This window comes from Podarcis filfolensis, assembly GCF_964270895.1.
Source record: "Podarcis filfolensis genome assembly, chromosome: 1".
Lineage (NCBI taxonomy): Eukaryota > Metazoa > Chordata > Lepidosauria > Squamata > Lacertidae > Podarcis > Podarcis filfolensis.
This window is the reverse complement of record NC_139604.1, coordinates 3,342,918-3,366,575: the sequence shown is the minus strand read 5'-3', so window position 1 is coordinate 3,366,575 and position 23,658 is coordinate 3,342,918. Positions and strand designations below refer to the sequence as shown.

The following is a 23,658-nucleotide window of genomic DNA, read 5'->3' as shown; positions in this document are numbered from 1 at the left end:
ACCAGGTCACGGAGTTAATTGAAATGGAACTTAGATATGGTCAATTCCTCTAACAGCTCAGGGGAAGAAATTGAGTCAAGAAATTTCACTACAGATTGCAAGTGAGGCATTGACCATATAACAGTAAGAACCTACAGGTTTACTGGATGGTTTTGAATGGCAGCTCAAGAGTTATAGGAATCATTCTCAGTTTTATTCTGCTTCTGCTACTCATGGAGTTGTGGAAGGGACTGCAGCCAACTGCTAGGAAGCCAGTCAAGGCCTCTCTTCATCCTTTCTGAGATTTCCTCAGGCACATTGTCAACCCTATCAGTGTGGCCTCCAGAACTAGAAAGTTTTGGCAGGTGTTAATAAAAGACTAGAAAACAGAACTAAACAATATGCAGCATATGTACACGATGCTGAAAGCAGCAGCTTCGTGTCCCTTGCTCCTCCCAGTAACATGGAGGCAAAATACATGACATTGTATTGAGTTTCCCAATCCGTTCATGTGTAGGTAGGGACACTCGCAGACAGTGATTTTTGAAGTTGCTGCATTTTTGAAAAAACCCCACAGCATTTCTGCTGCTGAAAGTAGAAGAGAGTAAGCAGGACTTCGAGCAGAGCCAGCTCTACAATTGGCGCACTGAGGTGGCAGCCTCAGGCAGCAGAAACCTTCAAGGCAGCAGCCCCACCAGGGCCCCTCTGTCGCTGGTGCAGAAGCAGTGCCAGTATCGGCACCAATTTCAGATGGAATTGTGGGAGATCATGTGGAGCATGCAAAGATATCTTATGATTTTGGCCAGATCTTGCTTGAAATTGATGCCAATGCCGGGGTCACTTCTCTGCCAGCAGCAGAGGTGGCAGGACAGGTGGAGAAGTGGTGGCGGCAGTGGCAGGGCATTTGCCTCAAGCGGTGAAACAGGACATGCCGCCCCCGACTTTCAGTGACTTTCAATGTTTTATATTGTCTGCTTTGGGCCATAGGTTTTCAAAGTGCTGAATATCACATGTCCAGTACCCAATTCCATGGATTCTTGGTACAATCACAGAATCAAAACCCAATTGAAGATTCAGATATGGGTTTAAATGGCAGCTTTCTAGTGGGCTTGCAGGGTGGTGCTTGGCTAGTTACTTTCCTTCAGAATTATTTCCACTCCAATAAGATGCAAGTGCTAGTGATGCATCTCAGAGGGGGAATACAGTGATGAAACATTGCCTGCCTTGGAACCAGTGCAGAATATAGTTCTAAAATACTACCTTGTCTAGAAAGATGTCTGCAAAAGGAATCTAAAAGCTTTACTGGGCAGTTGCACTGTACAGTATGACATGTGAACTGAGAGGATGTGGAATATTCCTAATTTCCCCTTTCTTAAACCCCTCTGTCTAGTTTCTGATGTTCCAAGAGATCTGCATGTCACTCCCACTGGCCCCACCAGCCTGGTCATCACCTGGGAGGCTCCTGCTGTTACCGTGAGATACTACAGGATCACATATGGCGAAACAGGTCAGTGCTAGATGGTCTTAATACCTAGTATTAGAAGTTAAAGCAAGACTCTGGAGGCAAGATTTTAAGTGACTTAAGAACACTGCAACACTTTGACTTCTGTGGCTCTGATAGACACTGGATAATTACAATTCAAATACAAGTTAGAAGGGAGGTAAAAGGGATCAGAGCTACTGGCTCAGCCCTGACAGCTGCATGTTCAAGGGAAAGGGGCTGATGTTTACACGGAGCAGCTTGTGGGTATCAAACCCCTTTCACACTAACGCTGAAAAGATGAATGTCAGTGGTGGGGGCCGTATATGTGTGGGAGGGGACATTTGTGTACCCCTTAATTTGTCCAAGTATTGAAAACTTAACATTTGAGAGGACTTTTTCTGCACCTGTTGGTCTGTCATCATTATACACAGTATTAATTGGTACTAAACACAATCTTCATGGGTTTCCCAAAGGCAGTCCCACACTATGTGCATTACAAGGATCTAATTTAGGCATCCTGATGGCATTAATTGCCATGGGGGGGGATTGTAATGCTACTTTCTATGTATTTTATACATGATTGTTTTATTACTTGTTAATTTTTCTGCAAATTTCTTTGAACCCTTTTTGGGGAGAAAGACCATTTGCAAATTTAGTTATTAAATTTGATCTGCATGTCACTCCTCCTGGCCCCACCAGCTTGGTCCCACACCTGGGACAGGAGTGCCAGATTGAATAAAATAACTGATCACTTGATGTGGTGCACACACACCATTTGAATGGCAATGCCCACCAACTTCAAAGGGGCAGCCCCCTCAAATATTTTAGGGGGGCCAAGACCCCTCGGCTTCTAGGTGTTGGCTCCTATGACCTGGGAAGCTCCTATGACCATTAGCAGGATAGCTCATTCAGTAGAGCATGAGACTCTTGATCTCAGGGTGGTGGGTTTGGGCAAAATAATCCTGCATTGCAGGGGGTTGGACTAGATGAACCTCATGGTCCCTTCCAACCCCGCATTCCATGATTCTATGTACTACCACCATTGTCATTTTTAACAACAGCTGTGAGCTTTTGACCATCTTGTGCTATTGCTCATAGGTGGCAGTGGGCCTGTTCAAGAGTTCACTGTACCTGGACATGTCTCCACTGCAACAATCCCTGGACTTAAGCCTGGAACAGACTATACCATCACTGTGTATGCAGTCACTGGACGTGGAGACAGTCCTGCCAGCAGCAAACCAGTCACTGTCGACTACAGAATAGGTAAGACCAGGACAAATGGACATTTAAGAACTATTTATTCCATCTGCTCACTTTTTCTTTTTCTTTTTTAAGGGTGGGAGAGCAAACCAAATTATTCACCCCACTGGCTTAATTCAACAATTCTGTCCATCATGCAAAAAGACTTCTAACCCATTTAAAACACTTTCATCTTGCTTTTTGATGAGCTTGAGATTGCTGGCAAAAACTATGGCTTTGTTTTCTACAACTCCTTGATTTACATCAGGATGGCAACACAACAGTGCTTTCCATTTGTTTGAATCCAAATACGTTGCAAATGTGGCCCGCAGTAAATGTTGGCGTTCTTATTCATCTAGTTTAGCGCTCGTTTCCAGCAATGGCCAGTCAAATGCATCTGGAAGACCAATCACCAAAGGAGAAGGACAACAGTGGCCCCTTGTCTGCTTCAACATGTGATATTTCACTATGTTGTGGTCATGTGGAGGCTCTATTCAATTACTGTAGAGCATAGGAGAGGCTTACATGGGATAGGTGAGGTTGAGTGGGTGGAGCCAAAGGAAAGCGCAGCAACAGTGATTTGGAAGAGGAGCAAAAATTTTAGGTCCCTCATGGTGGCAATCCATGGTTTTAAGGATTATGCTGGATCCCAAAAGTGGCTAACACATCCGTGGATTAAAGCAATATTATGCTCAACCATATATATTAATTTTGTTAATATGTATTTTTGAAAGATTTATACCCCACCTTCTCAAAAATGAAGTTCTCAGAAAAAAGACCCTTCTAAAAATATAACATAAGGTAGCATAAAATGAAGTAAAGTGGAACAAATAAATTACATAAAATATTTAAAATTTAGCAGCACCAGTATAAAACAACAAATTAAGCATCAGTGCAAAAGCTAAAATGATAAAGTAACAAATAAAGTCTCAGGAGCAATAGCTGTTGAATCATTCAGTTATAGGGTAAATAAAATCTTAGACTGGTACCTAAAACTGAACAGGCCAAGCCTGAGGCAGGCTGCTCATGGAAAAAGTGTTCCAGAGTTGGGGTCCATAATAGGGAGAGCTGTTTTGGGGGTAGCCACCCACCTCCCTTCTGATGGTGAAGATAAAGGCCTATAATGATTATCATAGTTGGCACACAGGTTCAAATTTGCCATAACATTTTTGTGTGTGAAGAACACTCGGAGGAGTAATGTATATATATTCCATTATTTAATTCCCCATCTCTGTTAAAATCCCAAGATCTAGCTTGCAGATAAAAATATTAACACTTTCAAATAGCGCTTTTTGCTGATTTCCCCCTCTCCCACTTTCTTCACGCCAACTTTCTTATCTACAGTTTTTGAATTCTTGTTTCCCAAGACCACATCATGGAGAAACAAGGCTCTGGTGTTATCACTGCAGGTTCCATATGAAATTCAGAATATTGTTTAGTGTCCTTGAGAAATGTCTTCTAATTGAGTTACTTTAGGCCTTGGAGGACCAACATGGCCACACTTCTGCTGAACACAAGGTGGTCAGTCTTCTCTAAGGTCTGTCACGGAAGCCAATGAGAGGTGAATGATTTTAATTCTTTTATGTGCAGAGATTGATACACCATCCCAGCTACAAGTGACTGATATTCAGGACAGCAGCATAACTGTGCGATGGCAGCCTTCTTCTTCCCCAGTTACTGGTTACAGAGTGACAGCTGTTCCCAAAGATAACCATGGTCCCACAAAAACCAGAGTTCTCTCTGCAGGTAAGAACAGTGCATACATAAAACTCAGAGAGGGACACCCAAGGGAAGGAAAAGTCCATAATCTAAGCCTGACTTACTAGCAAACCAAAATGTTGGGTCACCGCTGCACCTTCCCCATAGGCCAGCTTCTCTCTCTTATGCTTTTTCAGAATGCACTAGCATGAACAGAAATAAAAAAAATTAAAAGCCTACAGGTCATAAGAAGCCTTGGCAGAATAGCAATGTCTTCCTCAGTTACCAAAATGTTCCATGGAGTTCCACAAAGGGCTGAGATAACATGCTAAAATCAGAATTGTGTACATGACTGAGGCAAAACGTGGGCCCTGGAGAGGCACAATGGCCAGGACCTAAAGAACCACGCAGTTAGTTCCACATACCTAGGTGTGTATGCATCTAATGCTAAATTATGGTATAATGCTCTATGCACAAGCTGGAATGAGCTTCAGGGAGGCATGCCTCTCTTCTCCCATCGCACTGATGTGTGTGAACCTAAGAATCATGGTTTATTACAGACGTTGATTCTTCCCCCATTCATACAAATCAGGTTCTACTCCGATTAGGAGAAACAGGATGAGGAGCCCAAACCTGAGGCTTTGCTCAGGCTTGTTCTGGCTCATGCATTTAGTTCTAGGGCAGCCTCGCCCAACTTGGTGCTCCTCTAGCATGCTGGCTGAGGGTGATGGGAGTTGTAGTCCATTTAATAGTCACGTGAGACTAAGGCACTGCACATAAAGGCAACATCTTCTGGACCAACATGGTGTTTAGTGTACCTCTTCTAGAATGACAGAACAAGTCTGCAGCAGTAGACAAGCATCATGGTCTTGAGATGTGTTGGCAACATCCTAAGAGTATTTTTGTAAAGATTGCAAATATTGTTATTCATCTTTAATTAGACATCTGATTTCCTCCTTGCAAATGTTTGTTAAAAAGCCCCCAGTGTATAATATATTTCATTGGAACTGGCTTATAGAGCAAAGAATTTCTGCGTTTTTCATTCTGAAGAAATTTGAGTGTGGAATCCATTAACAAAGCATCTTTTGATCTGAAACTATTTGTGTTAATCGAGAGCAAGTTGCCTTTCCACTTGGAGCACAAATGAATACTTGCACAAGGGTCTCAGTTGTGACAGAATGAGGCCATCCATAAATAATGTTTCATTCCTGATTAATGTTTTATTGGCCTTTTGTTGCAGATCAAACTGAAGTTACAATTGATGGACTGCAACCTACAATTGAGTATGTAGTTAGTGTCTACGCCCAAGGTCAAAATGGAGAAAGCCAGCCTCTGGTTGAGACAGCTGTTACAAGTATGTATTTTGCATTTTCTGAGTTTTACAGCAGGAACACAGTATCTCTGAATGCTTGAATTCACTGGACATATCTACTTTCAGAAATCTGTGCAAAACACAGAACACAGCATCATTCCCACTGATACAACCTAGAGAGGCTGCTAAAACTCTGTTGCTCACCCCAGCCTCAGAAGATGTGCTTTGAGTATGGCTAAAAATGGTCAATGCAAAAAATGAAAAACCTTGACTCTTAATTGCTTTTAAATGTGTGCGAAACATTGTACTTTCTATGGTAAGATAGTAAAGGTGACAGCTGGAGATTGCAAACTCCTTTTACATACTATCTGACAAAGATACCAATGCTGAGGTTGCTTTTTTCTTTTCTTTATTCCTGTCAGCAGCCTGTGGGGAGGTAAATAAGCAATAACAGTGAAATTAATTTAAGTCACTTGAAAGCATAAATTCAAAGTTAGAAATCTGCATATCAAATTTTGATGAAAAACAAAGTGGAGGAGGAGACTAGCTCTCTCTCTCTCTGCGTGTAGCACAATCCAGCATTTTCAACCCTGAAGTAAATCTGCACACTAACAATGCACATTGAGGCACAAATACTTCCTGGTGAATTCATCAGCTGGTGAGTTTTACTGCTTGCCATATGCTCTGTGCCCTGACAAATCAGGGCAGACTTGCCCACAGTAATACAGTCAGGATATGATCTTTCCCTGTCCAAACACTCCGGCTGTGTGGGATCAACAGAGCTCTATTTGTCCCCCCCTCCCTCCACTCAATGTATTCACAGGAGAATGGGAAGTCTATGTGCACCTTCCATATCCCCATCCAGCCTTCCTTCCTTTGCCTGTACATCTTGAACAAGCAGAATAGGGGAAGGATTGGATAATAATATATGAAGAGCACGGCTAGATCACACCAAAGGTCCATTTTATCCAGCATGTGCACAGGTGCTGTGCCCATGAAGGGAAAAATTAACCCAGCTAAGAAAAGAATTCTGGAATTGAAAGAGAAACAAGACAGTATTCTGAAACCCCAGACTTGTGCAAAAGAAGTCACCTTTTCTATCCGGAAAGCATAGAAAATGCACAACTCTAACATCACTTTGCTATCAATGGTGGCAAAATATGCAATCATTTGAATCTTCTTTTTAAATGAAAAGACTGCTCCTTGGCTCACGGAAACTGGCTGAGTGCTCAATTCTGTGCATACTTACTCAGCAGCAAGGTAAATTGTGTCCAATGGGACTTCCTCCCAAGTAAGTATGCATAGAATTGCAGTGCTAGTTTTACCGACATCTTGAAAAGCGATCCATGCTGCTCTCTGTTGCCTAAGAGCTGCTTCCAATGTTACTGTTTAAGTACATGGAAGCACTCCCAGAAGTCACTTCTGTGTTTGCAAACATCCTGAGGAAATGGAAGAAAATATATGAACTCCAGGACTTCTGAAGCAGTCCATGTCTATCCTGGAGTTGATACTAAGCCTTCCAACAGGCTGTTTTCAGTCATGGAAACAGAATCACTAATACGCTGAAATTGTTATATCAAAAATAACATCCTGGTCTGCCAAATACTATCTTTAATTTAAAGATAAAGCTTCGTATGCATATTATCTATGCTTATGGCAATAATTTGCAAGAATGGTGTGTGTTTTTTGACAAATTGATATGTGGATGTTAATTTGTTGAAATAGCTACCTTGAGGCCTTTCTGCAGTCACTTACAGCAGTACAAAGACAATGATCAGCTTGATTCTCTGATCTGGCTGGTGCAGAGCGCTTTTGGGAAACACAGTTCCTCCATCAAAGAGGTTTTGGGCTAGCAAAAATAGTTGCAGGTCCGTGGGAATAGTATTTGAGGAGGGTCTTTAGCCAAGGCTATTTTCTGATGGGGGATTGAGCTTGCCAGATTCCAGGCTCCTTCCTTGCTTCTGCCTGTCTGGTTTTCTGGGTTGCAGCAAAAGCATCACTGCAATGGTCAGATCAGCTGAAACCATCAGAGGTGTGCTGCTGTGACTGCCAGCCATTCGATTCCCAAAAAGCTTGTGCTTTATGCTGATTGCTGTTTGCAATAGCATAACATACAGCTGAAAAACATGGTACAAGTCTTAACTGCTACACCCCCATTGTGCTGCTGTAAATGGCTCTGCAGGCTGCAAAATAAAATAAATAAATAGTTTCTATTTCGGGATGTGGAGAAATAGAAGATTGCTTTGCATGCCTATAACAAGGTGCTTTGTGCTACCCAAATCTGCTTCCCCACCCTTCCCCTCCACTTAATCTTTCATCATTAATTTGCCTAACAGACATTGATCGCCCTAAAGGACTGACATTCACTGAGGTGGATGTCGATTCCATCAAAATTGCTTGGGAAAGCCCACAGGGGCAAGTCACCAGCTACAGGGTGACCTACTCAACCCCTGAGGATGGAATCCATGAGCTATTCCCTGCTCCAGATGGCGAAGACGACACTGCAGAGCTGCATGGCCTCAGGCCTGGTTCTGAGTACACTGTCCGCATCGTTGCCTTGCACAATGGCTTGGAGAGCCTGCCTCTGATTGGGACCCAGTCCACAGGTACACACATAGCAATGCCGCCCGGTGGCCAGGGCAGCTGCTGCCTTCGTTGCCTGGCTGGCCAGAATAGTTTCCAAGTGCTGCTGGTTTCTCATCTATGAGACCCCCAGTTCAGGGGAACGCCTTTGGTGTGGGGACATAGGGAGATGGGTTTCTTTTGCATGGAAGATGAAGGATATCAGGAGCAACACACACACACACACACACACACACACACACACACACACACACAATATTGACTTTGGAATCAAGGGACATGTAGCCTTTTCCTCCCTTAAAAAGATTACCTTTGATAAAAGAAAAGGTGATTAGTTTTCGCTTTTTAAAAAAGCCTTGGGCAGGGGTTTTGAAGGTCCCCTATGACACTTCCATTTGCCCTTTCTCACCACCTTGATCACCATTGCAGCCGATGCCCACAGTCCTTCCTTGCACATCCTTTTAATTTCACTAGTACTCACACAGAACATTTGAGCACGGAATTTGACAGATTTGGGGCATTCCCCTTTGTCAGCCTAGTCAATAAATGTCGGTAAGTCTCTGTAACGTGTTACCGTCATATAATCTTGATTATTGTTGATTCTATAAAATCATCATGATATTTCCAAAATCACATAATTGACCCTGTTTTGGGGCAGGCACAGCAGAATGCTGCCTGGTTATACCTATAACCACTCTTTAAAATTCTAAATCTGTAACCAGGGACATTAGAAAACAGCACCAATCACCTCCACACCTGTGTGTGTGTGTGTGTGTGTTACTCAGTTAAATTGTGGCAGCATTGTTTAAAGATGAATTTGTAGCTTAGTTGTTCCCTGTTTTTCCAGCAACTGATGATCCATGTATAAAAATATTTCAATACATATTTGTCTTGTTCACGGCACCTGGATTTTGAAACTTCCTTTCTATTAGATTTTTTAAAGATACCTGATCACATCATCAAAACTGCAGTCACCTGAAACGATACCGGTGACTTCACAGCAGGGCTAGCCATTTCTGTACTCATTACTACTCCCAAAGTAATCTAAATTTTTAATCCTAAATTTGACAGCAATCCCACCTCCTATGAACCTGAAGTTTATTCAGGTTGCTCCAACCAGCCTGACAGTCACCTGGACTGCACCTAATGTTCAGCTTACTGGATACCGAATCAGAGTGAATCCCAAGGATAAGAACGGGCCAATGAAAGAAATTAACCTCTCTCCAGATAGCACATCGGCTGTTGTCTCAGGACTCATGGTAATTCTTCTTTTATTTTTTTTGAAAGGATTTTTTATTTGTGTTTTTACATACAGTTCAAAAAGAATAAGTAAAGAATAAATGGAGAAAATGAAAACAAAACCACTACAAACCAAGGATACAACGCAAAACACCTAAGGACTTCCCTTCCTCTCCTTCTCTGGTATCTTTTCTTTTCTCTCTCTCTTCTGCGTATTCTTAGTTACCAAAGTTCTACTCTTTGTACTAATTTTCTCCTACTTCCTCTTACACTGCTGAATTTTTTAAAGTCCTGCTAATCTGTCCACTTCTTTACACTGATTTTTTTAAATACTCTACAAACATTTTCCAATCCTTTTTGTATTCTTGGGGACTTCTGTTATGTATTCCCAGAAGAAAAACTTCTGGTTTCTTGAGAAATGTTCTCTTAAGTATTCCCCCCCCCCCTTAATTCCCATAATTCCTGAATTATTTTACATGATCACCACTTGCGGTAAAATTATTCTTTTTAAATGCATTTGGTTTTAATTGTTTTGAAGCCGCAACATTATTTGGGGCAGAAGTTCAACCTCTATTGAGCTTGACTACACATTCAGCCCTCTCTCATAACTGCATTTGAATGAAGCAAATAATAAATACATTACAGCAAGCAGCATAGGCACTGAAACCACCTCCCATTCCTCCAAAAGGGGTTTCCATTGAAGACAGAGAGTTATGGGTATATCTCCTGACAGGCCCTGGGACTGCAGTCACTGTTGCCATGTGTAACTTTCATTTTATATATCTCATAAAAGATGCATATGGACAGTGGGGTTTTGTTTTTCTGAAAGAAGGTGGTGCTTCTCACCATGAAGTTGTTACAGTAAGTGACATACTTTTAACATTTGGGGGTGGGTGAGTGCTAGTACTGCATACCCTTGAATTCCCCCAGAAAAAAAGCTCTACATGTGGAATATGCAATTCTCCAAAAGAGCAGATAAAAGCTAATTACCAAGGGATGCAAGTCACTGAAAAATCCTCGTTTCTTTGTGTCATCTGAATATTTGGCTCCATCTGATTTTCTGATTGCTCAATAAGGCTCCCAACACTTCACAATGCATCAGATTAGAGAATATAAATGAAGAGCAGGCTTACTGAAGTGGCTTATGCGTCAGCTTTTCGTGACCTCCTGGAGGATGTAAATCTCTTAACAGTCCATGGTTTTGTTACATCTAGGTGGCAACCAAATACGAAGTCAGCATCTATGCTCTGAAGGACTCTCTGACCAGCAGACCTGCCCAGGGAGTAGTCACTACCCTAGAGAGTAAGTTACTCAACATTTCAAAATAGCCATAGAATCACTGATTCAAAGGCAAAAACATTTGGAGCTTTTTCAGTTTCGAGAAAAGGCAAATAAGTGGGAAGGGGGAGGAGATGATAGAGGTGTATAAAATTATGCATGGTGTGAAGAAAAAGGATAGATAAGTCCCCCCAATTGCCCAGTATTAGAACCCAGGACCATCAAATAAGGCTGAGTGTTGAAAAACTCAGGGGAGACCAAAGGAAGTTCACACCACAAATAGCAAATTTCCTACCACAATCTGCTGTGAGGCCCACCAACTAAGTCCATGAATAATCCTCTTTTAAAGACATCTCTCAACAGTTGCTAGTCATGATGGCTGTCGGAGGGTTGGAGGCAGCAGGTTTCTAAATAGAAGTCATTGGGGAGCACCAATGGGGCTCTTGCCCTGGTTGTGTCCTGCTTCTTTCCTTTCCACAGACATTTAGTTGGTCATTGTTGGAATACAGGATGCTAGTCTAGATTGGTCCTATCCTTCTTCTCATATTTGTTGGGAGTGCCTGGAAATGGGTTCCTAGAATCACTGGTTCTAATCCTGAGTGAGAACTAGGCAGATTGGGTTTGGAGGTATAAATAAGTGATAGTTCTAAAGCGGCCTTTTAGTGGAATTTGCCTCAATGCATGTTTGCAAGACTGCATGTTTGCAAGCACATTTAAAGCACTATCCCCCACTCCAAAGAATCCTGACTGTTGTAGTTTACCCCTCACAGAATTACAGTTCCCAGCAACCCTTCACTACAGTGCCCAAAATTCTTTGAGAGAAGAAATATGTGTAGAGTGCTTTAAAGGTATAGTGTGTCTGCAGCCTTAAGTCTTCCAAACAGCTGTGTATGACTGTGGTACTAGCAGACTGTTGTGCTAACGGACGGTTGCCTGACTTTTGGTGTTTGTGTGTATGTGCAGATGTCAGCCCTCCCCGTAGGGCACGTGTCACAGATGTCACAGAGAGGACCATCACAGTCGTCTGGCGTACCAAGACTGAGGCAATCACTGGTTTCCATATTGATGCTGTCCCATCGAATGGTCAAAATCCTGTTCAACGAACAATTGGCCCTGATGTTAAACCCTACACTATCACTGGTATGTGAACTTATTCACACCACCTCTGTGACTGCCCATTGTCCCATCTGCGCCCAGGCTCCGAGTCTGAGTCTCTTTGGCTCTTCCTTTCCATACCTCCACTACTTTTCAGTATGATTTCAGAATGCAGCAGGGATGTCTGCAACAAAAACTCTGCTCACCTTCAATAGGAAGCAGCACAATAGGCCCTAATTCCCATCCCCGCCATTCATGGTGATGCCACCCTTAGGGCTTGTCAGCCAACTTCCTTGGAAGCCCTTGCTAACATGTTTTTATTGACTTGAGGTGCAATGCTGTTCAGAACAGTACTTTGTATGAGCAAGGTTTATTTTATTTTTAATATTTCACTTTGAATCACAGGCTTGCAGCCCGGCACTGACTACAAGATATACATCTACACCCTGAATGGCAATGCTCGCAGCTCCCCAGTAGTGATTGATGCTTCCACTGGTAAGGGTAGTTTATAAAAACTCATATTAACTGAAATGGTGGTTTCCTTTCCTTTGATCATGTAAATCATCTGTGGCATGTTACAGCAATGATTCTCTTCCCGCCGCTTGGGCTTTGGGGAAGAAGCAGAATGTTCTCAGACTTGTAGCTGAAACATATGGAAACTGTATTTCCCCCTTGAGGGATATGATGTCATATTAAAATACATGCACTCAATGGTTTTATTTGTTCCTCAGCCATTGACGCCCCCTCCAACCTCCGCTTCCTTACAACCACAAGCAACTCCCTGCTGCTCACTTGGCAGCCACCCCGGGCCAAGATCACAGGATACATCATCAAATATGAGCAGGCTGGGGGGCAGCCTAGGGAAGTGCTTCCTCGTCCCCGCCCTGGTACTACGGAGGCCACTATTACAGGTATGTACCCCTCCCCAAAGACGTCAGCTGTTCAGCTGAGAGGTGGGGCAAGCCTGTTCCTCGCTTGACCATCCCGGGTGGGTTGGGGGGTTTGGTAATGACAACCTTTGACCCTGCCTCAACAATTTTGCCTGTTGTAACTAGTGCATTATGTCCCAAAGACCTGAATAGGAGTAGTTGAGAAGTAAGCCTGCTCCTACATGCATAGCAACAGTCTGGAACCATATCCTGGCCATGCTAAAATGTAGCAGGCCAATAGACCACTTTGGTTCAGTTTCAGAATATGAACCATATTAGCGCTTCTTACCTTTTGAAGCCTGCCTATATCTATTTATCTATTTAGAAACATGTATCTCCCACCTTTCCACTGTGACTGCATTTACAAGATCTGAACTTAAACAGGACAACAGATGAACAGTATTAAATAACAGAGAGATGAAAGTAACAAAACAAGGAAACCAGAGAAATCATATTAAAATATAAGAAGTTAAACCAGCAAAACCTTATCCTGGCAAGATAAATGCCTATCTGAATAATAACTAGATGGTAGTAAATGGGAGCAGTGTGTGTATAGAGTACAAAACTAGAAACCTATAAACACTTATCTGGTAGTAAGCTCCATGAAAAACAACGAGGCTTATTTTTGAGTAAGCATGTATAAGATTGCACTGCAAGCTGTTGTGCCGACTTTGAATACTGCTTCTTTTGAATACTGCTTCCTTTTAAAAATGGGCTTCTGCCAATCCTTTGTCAGGTCTGGAGCCAGGAACAGAATATGTCATCTATGTATTTGCTGTGAAGAATAATCAGAAGAGTGAACCATTGATTGGAAGGACAAAAACAGGTAAAACACCTTCAATCTTACTGAGCCCGAAAGAGAAGCTAGCTGCAGTTCTGTTTTGAATTTCAGTTAATGCCATTGCCACACAACTGATGGCACATCACTGCTTAAAATTTCCTTTCTATATCTGGACACAAGTGGAGACACTCATCAATCTGTATACATATATTCAGATAAGTTGGTAATCCTGACCTGCAAAGTACTAATGCAGTTTAATAGATTTGGCTGCGGTTGACAAACCTCCTTTCACTTTTTGTCTTTCCTGTTTCCTACTTTTAAGATGGTTGATTTAATATTGCTGCTTACCTCTGAATCTGTTAGAAACTGAGGGTACACTCCAATCCAAATTAAACATGTCTGCTCAAAATTAAGCTTCACAACATTCAATAGTATATGGGGTGGCATCCTCAGCATTTAATTTGATTGGTGAGAGGTAAGCACTTGCGTAACTCTCCTTAATTGTAAATCAGTGGAACCTACAAATGCTTGATTTGATCTGGATTGTAAACCATCTAGCTTTTTATAGATTCAAAAGGAGAAATCTATATTGACTAGTAGATATCAGTTGATGCAAGTCTGAGTGACTTGTTCATACATTATTAAGACACAAGAGTTGCTTTTTTCTCAGAAGAAAGGGAGTCAAGAGCTTCAGTCATGGATGATTGACATAACTCAGTTAGTTTCAAACCAGATTCACCTTTGAAGTGTGTGGTAAGTAGTTGTAAAGTAGAGGGGAGTTCAGGTGTTATCATCCTAAGCTAAATGATTTTGGAAATAGGTGTAAGGAGTAATGTAGTATATAGCATTTCTTGCCTTTATCTGAAATTACATCAACGGAACTGAATATAGTGGTCCCAGGACGTAATTTGAGGGTACATGATGCAGCCTGGTGAGAGTCATGTACACACTGCCTTCCATGGTGGAAGAGTGGCAGGATAGAAATGTCCTGCCATTCATTCATTCATTCATTTATTCATTCATTCATTCAGCAAAAGATAATTTGTGGCAAGAAGGTTATTTTGCTTCATAGGGGATCGTCTCAAAGGTACAAAAATTGTCATCACTTTGGCTCATCTTGAGTTCTGTGGGCACATGCTTTTGCCTTCTGGCTGAAGCGCTCTAAGTAGCCTCTGTAGAGAAACTGCATGATGACTTTTCAGGACCATGTAGCACCCTTGAGAATGCTGCTAACGTTTAATTGCTTGAATTAGGCAGTGTTTTATGGAGCAGCTGCTTAGTTTGTTTCACAGTGAAAGCAGCGCTTGCTGAAGGGTGCTTGAGAACCTGGCTTTGACTGCTTCTAACCTCTCTTTGGCTAGATGAGCTTCCCCAGCTAGTAACGCTGCCACACTCTGGCCAAGGTGTGTCAGAGAACCTGGATGTGCCCAGCACTGTGGAGAACACGCCTTACCTCACCAACAACCCGCATGATAATGGAAATGGTATCCAACTTCCAGGGACTTCTGGTCAGCAGACAATACTGAGCAAGCCAGGCCAACAAGTCATTGTGGAAGTGTATGGGTCTCGGACCCCTACAACTGCCACCACCCCAGTGGGGCGTAGACCACATGTACAGCCTGGAGACCTACCAGACGTGGATGAACATGCTTATTATCCCCACAACCTTCTGCCCAAGAATAATCACACGAGGCTCCAGGAAGCAGTTTCTCAGACAACCATTTCTTGGACGCCCTATTCAGAGACCACGGAATACATTATCTCTTGTCAACCTGTTGGTGCCGAGGAAGAGCCTGTAGAGGTAACTTGGTTTTGTTAATTTCTAAAATGTAGTGGTAATTCTGGGAAAGTGTTGTTGCCGCTGTGCTTGTTTAGATAACGCCCTCACTGGCACTTTACCAAGTTTCATAGGCAAACTGTCTTCAAGACCACATTCTCAAGGAATTTGCAATCTAATAAAGACAATGATGAAAACAGGGATGGCGTGCTAAAGGTAATGGTTAAATGTACCCATTGAAGTTACACCTACTTTAATCTCAGTTGGATATTACTACTACTACTACTATTTAAATTTCTATACCACCCTTCTACTGAACATCATAGGGCGGTTTACAATATAAAAACACAAAAATGCATGTCATAACAAACAAAAACAATACCCCCCCCAGTTTAAAAGGCAATAGGTGGTTTAATTGGAGGCCTGGGAGAAGTGGAATGTTTTTGCCTCAAAATATGTAACCAAAGCACCAGGCAAGCCTCGTTGAGGAAAGCGTTCCACAAATGGGGAGCCACGACAGAAAAGGCCCATTCCTGTTTTGCCACCCTCTGGACCTCTCTCAGAGGAGGTGCACAAAGAAGGGCCTCAGATGATGATCACAGGGTCTAGGTTGGTTCATATGGGGAGAGGCAGTCCTTGAGGTTTTGCGGTCCTGAGGATGAAGGAGAAGGAAAGCAGAGAAATGGCATTAATACACATTTAGGGAGGAAATTCCTGGCATAAGGTGTAGTAATGGAAAATAGGTCATTTAATGAGTCATTGCAGGCAGCTAATTACTCTGCTAGGGTAATGGTAGAGCTATAGGGAAGAGAGACTACAGAACAGATAGAAGAAATGAGAGCTAAGATACCGGAGAAATGTGTCGAACACTTCAAAAGTAACATGCTTTTGCTGCTACAGATGGGAATCCATGGTTGTGAAGAGGGTTTTTTCTTGGTCTAAGGCAGAAATGAGGAGCCTGTGATTCTCCAGAAGTTGCTGGATTATGACACTTGTCATAACTGACTACTTGCCATGCTGGCTGGAGCTGATAGAAATTGGAGTCTAACAATATCTGGTGGGGCCACTCAGGTTCCTTATCTCTGTCCTATTGGATAGGAAATGCCTTGTCAAAAAGGCATTTCCTTATCACTCCTGCAAAAAACTGGGGCAAATGCTGGTGTGGGAAAGAGACTCACTGTGAGCTCCTCTTTCAACATTACTAGAGCTGCACAGGAAGAAGACTTTGTGGCAGCTCCTCACCATGAAGGTGACATCAAAAAGTGGCCAAGCAGTAAATTGGCTCCTCAAATCTCACCCTGTTCTTGACAACTTGAGTAGATCTAGGTAGCCACATCACTGCATTTGTAAAAGAAGGGGGAAAGGTGCTGGAAAAAGGGAGATTTGTCTCATCTCTATTTGGGTAAAGAGAAACCATATCCTCATTGGATTGGACCCCAGAACCCTGCTCTCTAGAGAATCAACTTGATATACAGCCATTTCAGAGCCAGTGTCTCATTCTTCAAGAAAGCAAAATTCAACATGTTTCTACATCTTCTCAAATTGTAGCTCAGAGTTCCTGGCACATCATCAAGTGCTACACTTACTGGTCTTACTAGAGGTGCCACCTACAACATCATAGTGGAAGCAATTAAAAATAGGAAAAGGCACAAAGTCCTTGAAGAGGTGGTCACAGTGGGCAATGTCGGTAAGTAGAAAGCACTTTGGGGGAAGGGCTCCACTTTTCTTTTGTGTAATAACCTTGGTTTAGGATCGCTGATAACTATGGTGTCCTTGTTTGGCTGGATTTCACACTTGTATCACACTAATCCTTCATGGAGTTCAGGATGGCATGCATAGGGGTCTCCGTGCCACATGCCAGTTTAACCTCCCAGGGAAGTGAGTTAGAGAGAAAGTGACCCTGGCCAGCTTCATGGCCTGATCTCCCCACTACTGCACTCTAACCACTGCACCCTTCTAGCTCTCAAACTCCTCTTTCAATTGTGTATATTTCAGCATACATTTCTGCCTGTTCTTTTGCTTCCTCTGAGTTATATATTCAAATAATCTTAGTGGGAAAGGAAGCCTGTTTAAGCAATGAAATCCAGATCGTTATCTGAACAAAGATAATTAAGATAGGTTTTTGTGCTATTTATCGCTGCATGGAGACTTCATTCTGACTGGCACCATTTTGACTGTGTGTGTGGGGGGGGATTGTTTGCTAAGAAGTACTGCATGTTGTCATACTACTTTTCATTCTGTGTCCTTTCCAGTTCCTGGAACATCAAACCAACCAACAGATGACTCATGTTATGATACATTCACTGGCTCCTTCTACTCTGTTGGGGAGGAATGGGAAAGAATGTCTGAAACTGGATTTAAACTCTGGTGCCAATGTTTAGGCCTTGGCAGTGGACACTTCAGATGTGACTCTTCAAGTGAGTAGCTTCTTGAATTTATTTGGCTCCATTTCTAAAATTTGAGGCAATAAACCCCAAATACCTACACCTCCCCCCCCCAGAAGGGTGGTGAGGAATCCCCAGCACAGAACTATACTACATCGCCAACCAAGTGCACCACATAATCCCATGCATTCTAGAAGACGAAACAAAACAATGGGTACACCTGGAGAGAGACATAATCGAAAATACCCCCACCATGGCATACCCATTCCTCCCAAACAAATCCCCACAACGCTAAACAGGTTCACACAGACCATGCTTAAAGCATGGAAGGAAGAAGCAGGTAAACTGTCCCCAACCCCATCCCCACTAACCCCCCTGACTCACCACCCACTATTCCACCACACAGCACAAAACCTCCAGATAAAAACCTGGCAAGCCAAAGCCTGCTAGGCTTCTACAAAAACAACAAACCCACATTGACACAAGAAATACAAGACAAACTAGGGAACACCCGAATGCCCTGGTTAACACACCACCATTTTCATTGTGCTGTGATGTTAGACAAGCCAGAAAAGGGGATAGCACACATTTGCGTAGCTGGTTGTACAATGGACAGTATAAAAGAATATGTTCTACTGGGTCCAGCACATTCAAAAAACATCCGCAATGCCTATCGTTTCAGGAGATGTTTAAATATCTGCCCTTAACAAAAGCTGAGGGAAAAACTTTCAGTTGGCCCTGCGTTGGACTGGAATTATTAACTGTGAAATATAAGTGACCCTGCTATTTGTTGGATTTAAACCATAAAACATAATCCAGCTAGAGCTGTCATTAATTCTGGTTTACACCAGTTTTTTTTCCAATTAAAGTTCAGTATTTTGTTTGCTGCAGGACTTTACCAGCTGACTACCCTGATGCCAAACACTTATATTCTTATGTTTCTCCCCCAGATAAAATAAGACACCTAATTGAACATTGCTTCTTCTGTGTGTGCTTCACATTCACAGATACTGACAGCCAAATCAACAACTAAATAAATCTTGATAACTTGAAGACAATTTGATAAAACCGAAATACTATGTCTTGATCATATTGCAAGTTATAGCCCTCATTCCCAGCCTTGTCATATGTATCCTAGCAGCATTAGAGCTTTCTAAAACAATCTTAGAAGCCAATTCACTTTCTAAATATGTTCATAATATGTTCCAGTGGCGAAGCACTGCTCAACCCTTAGCAAGATCAACTGCTTCTAGCTCACCCTGGGATAAGTGATGGTTTAAGCAGCCTCACATAGCAATCACAGTAATGAGGAGACCAACAGCAGGTGGATGTGGCTGAAACACCCTAGAATTATTTTTTGGATAGGCGGAGACTGTTAACCTGGGAACAATAACAGGAATTATTTTTTATGGATACTAAACATGTCAGGCTCCCTTTTACTTCCAACCTGTGCCTAGCTGCCAGTTGACTGGATAAGAGCTCTTTTTTGTTGAAATATTGTTCTTTGTAAAGAGCTCCTTCTACCAATCTGAGGCTTTTGTCTATGGGACCCTAAGCCCCAGAAGACATCAAGTGACCAACACATTGTCAGACAGGGCTCAGTGTGGATTCAGCGTCACCTTATTGATCTGTCGTTTCTTTGGTTCATTCAGAGTGGTGTCATGACAATGCTGTGAACTATAAGATTGGTGAGAAGTGGGACCGGCAAGGAGAGAACGGACAGATGATGAGCTGCACTTGCCTTGGGAATGGAAAGGGAGAATTCAAATGCGAACCTCGTACGTATGGACATTACCTTTCTTGATGTATAAAACAACATTCCTGCTGCTTGTGCTTGTCCCCAAAATAACCTAGAAGTGAAATCTAGGGTGCTACTCAACTGGGTTTCACTCAGAGTAGATCCATTGAAATTAATGGGCCAGACTTATGGATCTACTCTGAGTTAAGCGTAGTTAAATGCCACCTCTAGTGATTTATTTTTCTGAATTAAAATGAAAAGTTGGGGTCCGATTCCTGTCCTCTGGGACAATTCTTCTTACAGGAGTGTTTAACTGACAATGAGGGTGCTCTGCGAAGGGTTGTTCATTCTTTACACCACAAAAGGCAAGAAAAATGTGTTCCTGCCATCAGGATAAAGTTTCTGCCCGGTTTAGGTGCTCCCTCTTACAGGAAAGCACTGGCAACTCATGGCCCTACTGCCAGTGCTGGTAGCCATAAATCAGCAGTACTCAACTAGGTTTTCTTCCCTCCTCCTCTTTTCCACAGGCTGGCAGGTAGGAGGAAACCTGAACATCCTGCTAACCTGTTGATGAATACCACACTGGAGATAACCTCCTAAATTGTCTTAAGAATCTTCCTGGTATAGGTTGGCACTGTTAAGGTGGATTTAATAGCTGAGATGTTTTGCCCTCCGAGTGGCAAAGTACATGCCAATTATTAAAAGAATTGCTTGTTCCTTGGCTTTTTTTTTTGTAGATGAAGCAACTTGCTATGATGAGGGCAAAATGTACCATGTAGGAGAGCAGTGGCAGAAGGAATATCTTGGGGCCATCTGCTCCTGTACTTGCTATGGAGGACAGCAGGTAAGCATTTTCATACCAGTGCTGTGACTTATAGTAGGCAGCATGGTGTGTGTGAGAGAGTGGGGGGAGGCGGGGGGGATGTGACAAACTTGCAGAATCTGGACATATTTTGTGGATAATGCCCACTCAGGTACAGAGTTCATTACATTTTAAGTGACTCTACAGTAACAAGCACTACAAATGAAATTGTTAAAGGGGAGCCTAAAGCAGAAATAAACATGTGATATTATGCATTTTTGCCCGGTTTTATAGGCATGCTCAGTATATGAAGTCAGATTTACCAATACTAATGTTACTTTCAGAACAAGTACTTTTGCAGCATTGTGGATGAGCTGTTTAGAGCTGCCTAGGTGACACAGTACTGTTCCTGTCTCCTAACATGTCTTTCATTCAGATAGCTTTTGTAGTTGTTGAAATATTATTTCCCAAAATGATCAGTACATCTGTTCATGCAACTTATTTAAGCCTATACTGAAAACACTTAAAACGACCTTGACCTTAAAACGCTGTTAGTTCCTCTGCCTACTAAGACTGTAATCATACACAGTGAGTTCCCATTGACTTAAAATCAGTAACAATTTACCTGTATGAATGAACCCATGATACCTAGTGAATCAACCTCTCATTTTGATTATCTATTCCCTTAGGATACGATGGAAAACAATTGTGTATGCCACTTTTCTGCAGGGAAAAATTTGATATATATGGCATCTTCCATTCAGAAGCTCATGCTAAAATGTAGTGTTTGTTTATTTAAAGGGCTGGCGTTGTGACAATTGTCGTAGACCAGGTGCTGCGCTCTCACCTGAAGGTTCTCCTGGTCACACCTATTCACAGTACTCACAGAGACAGCAACAAACTTCAAATACTGTAAGTATAGAAGCCCCATTCATCTGACAGCAGTGGCTGTTCAGCACTGCTCACCATTGTTACCAAGAATGCAAATTCCTGGGAGTCTTCCACTATAGACAGGCAGCTTCTGTTGACTTCATGGGTCTCCCAGCAGTTTCTAATCTAAGTTACTGATCAGATGCTTAGCTTCAGAATCAAGTGCTTCTAGTCCAACACCAAAATATTTAGTATAAGTTAGTCATCTGCATGGCCAGCCTAAAACAGTTCTAAACCACTTTCATGTGATGACTAATCAAACGTTCCTAGTCTGACTGCCACAGGCTTCACTTCCCACAATATCCTACGGTATGATATGGTATGAAACAAGACTGGAATGCAGTTTGTGTCAGGAGTGAGTGTGTTTATTGGACCATGTCCAGGTTAGCGGCAGAAGGAAGGGAAACCAGTACAGCCATCACTTTGATGAACGCAATGGAACAGGAACATTTCCATTCCCTTCAGCAGAACTGCTGCCCATCCCTCCACCTCACAATTCATCTGTTAAGGGTTTGCATTGTAAAATGTCAACAGATGCAAGATACTTTCCACCTTCTAGACCTGCTGAGCTGATTTCCTTCCTCCTCCTTTCTTCCAGCAGAATGTTCACTGCCCCATTGAGTGCTTCTACCCTTTGCATCTACAAGCAGAGACGCCAAATCGACGAGGAGACTAACACCAGCCAAGGAAAGTCTTTCTTGCCAAGACCATCCACTCTAGAATGCTGCTAGAGGAAAGCAGGTCTGCTTCGGGTGGCCAGAGTGCCTTTCTCGGCTTTGCTCAACTCACAGCTTCTCCAAGGGAGGCCACTCTTGGAGCGTCTCAAGACTTCTTTTCACAAAGGATAGTTGTATACTGTCTTCTCTTTTGCTCAGTGTTTCAATACCATTCAGTATTTTCCCTGAAGACAACTCATACTAACTCATAATTTGCTCAGCAACCAGTATCCATAAGGGATTGAGGGGAGGGCTCTCCAGCCATAGGGAATGAATGAAAATCCAAAGTTCTGAGTTCATCTAATTGTGCAGCTACCAATAGGGACTGCAAACCCCATCACTGTGATATCTAAAAATATGCACAGTCCTAATCTTCCTAAATTATCCTAATTTCTTTCCCTAGCGGTATGTTTGTATCTCGTACTGTTATTTATCAACATTGTTCTTCCTTTCCCTGCTCCCTCCCCTCCCCCTCAGTGTTTTTTTAACAGGAAAATATATTAAAGACACTTAGTACACCATTGACAGAGGAATTTGGTATAATTATGATCAGTGATTATTTTTTATACTGTAAGTGCCAAAGCTTTAACTACTGTGGGAGACAACTCTTTTAATAAAAAGATTTACAATCCAGCTGTGTCTCTCTTTCTTCTTTGGATTCTGTAGCTCATCCCTGGAACTGGAACATGGAGCTCTTCTACTTCCCCCTTCTAGGCACTGAAATACAGGTGCTGTATGGCACCATTGGTGCAAGCGTGGATCTATCCCAACATAAAAATACATCTCCTTTATATTTTTTGAGCTTTTCATTTTTCAAAACATCACCAGCCATGTCTCCCCTGCTCATTACCTCCCTCAGTTTAGGCTGATAGGTGGCAACTGGCCTAAGGCTGCCTAATGAGTTTTGTGACTGAGTGAAAATTGAAACTGGAATCACTAATTCATACAGCAAAGGAAATTCTCTCTCTTAGGCTTTCTTGCTATAAGACACCTGTCTTGTGAAACAGGTGAAGAAAGCCCACCCTGAATTTATGGGGGTGAGGCATCTTTAGCCTACCTTGATGGCCTTTTCTCTACTCTTGCCCCATTCTGATCTAGACCATTTGAAGTAGTCAGGGGAGGAGGTGATGGTATGGAAAGATTTTGCTTTAGGGGCAACAAGAGGGGCTGGTGCTGAATGTTGATGCTCTACGCCCAGTGATTCTGACCCTATTTTTAAAGCATTTGGCAGTGGTACTCCCTGAGATCTTAACTGTCTTCAGTCACAACATGAAACACAAGGCTAAAAACATACAGAACCCAAGACTGCCATGATTACAACAACAAAATGCTAATACTGTAATACAGCTTTTGTTACACAATATGGCTTGCAATCCTGTTAATGTTGCTATCATGAAAATTGCTGTTTGCAGTCTTTACTGCAGGCCAGAAGAAGCAGAGCCAGTTGTTAGTGAAGTTAACTTTACTCAAGGCAACAAACATAAACTCAATAACACTCTGAGAAGGTCTTGCCAGGACTGATTGTCCCCACCTTCTACCCCCTCTAAGGCTCCTCTCTGCCAGATGTTTCCAAGCGGTCTCAAACTGCATCTGGGCATCTCTAATCTTTGTTCTGGCCTACGCATCACTCTGCGTGTCCTTGGAGACAAGGGGGGAGGGGAGCTTGTCAGAGTAGATGTATTTGTGATCAAAAAT

The 23,658-nt window shown here is 42.5% G+C and overlaps 1 protein-coding gene across 8 annotated transcripts in view; it reads left to right on the top strand.

Annotated features, from left to right (window-relative positions):
• The window catches only part of FN1 (fibronectin 1), a 71,850-nt gene extending 49,254 nt beyond the window's left edge, over positions 1-22,596 (top strand). For 2 of the 8 annotated variants that reach the window (XM_083625780.1, XM_083625776.1), the window contains 18 exons: positions 1,370-1,486; positions 2,561-2,725; positions 4,292-4,447; positions 5,640-5,753; positions 8,048-8,317; positions 9,366-9,553; positions 10,748-10,835; positions 11,775-11,951; positions 12,312-12,401; positions 12,638-12,817; positions 13,572-13,661; positions 14,978-15,417; positions 16,942-17,080; positions 17,646-17,810; positions 19,430-19,555; positions 20,253-20,359; positions 21,119-21,229; positions 21,849-22,596. In XM_083625780.1, the coding sequence (XP_083481906.1) occupies positions 1,370-1,486; positions 2,561-2,725; positions 4,292-4,447; positions 5,640-5,753; positions 8,048-8,317; positions 9,366-9,553; positions 10,748-10,835; positions 11,775-11,951; positions 12,312-12,401; positions 12,638-12,817; positions 13,572-13,661; positions 14,978-15,417; positions 16,942-17,080; positions 17,646-17,810; positions 19,430-19,555; positions 20,253-20,359; positions 21,119-21,229; positions 21,849-21,923 (2,798 nt within the window). In that variant the 3' untranslated portion in view covers positions 21,924-22,596. Of the gene's footprint in view, positions 1-1,369; positions 1,487-2,560; positions 2,726-4,291; positions 4,448-5,639; positions 5,754-8,047; positions 8,318-9,365; positions 9,554-10,747; positions 10,836-11,774; positions 11,952-12,311; positions 12,402-12,637; positions 12,818-13,571; positions 13,662-14,977; positions 15,418-16,941; positions 17,081-17,645; positions 17,811-19,429; positions 19,556-20,252; positions 20,360-21,118; positions 21,230-21,845 lie in introns of all 8 variants that reach the window. The other 6 variants (XM_083625778.1, XM_083625775.1, XM_083625782.1 and 3 more) reach the window with 3 other exon arrangements.
• Positions 22,597-23,658: the final 1,062 nt, after the last annotated feature.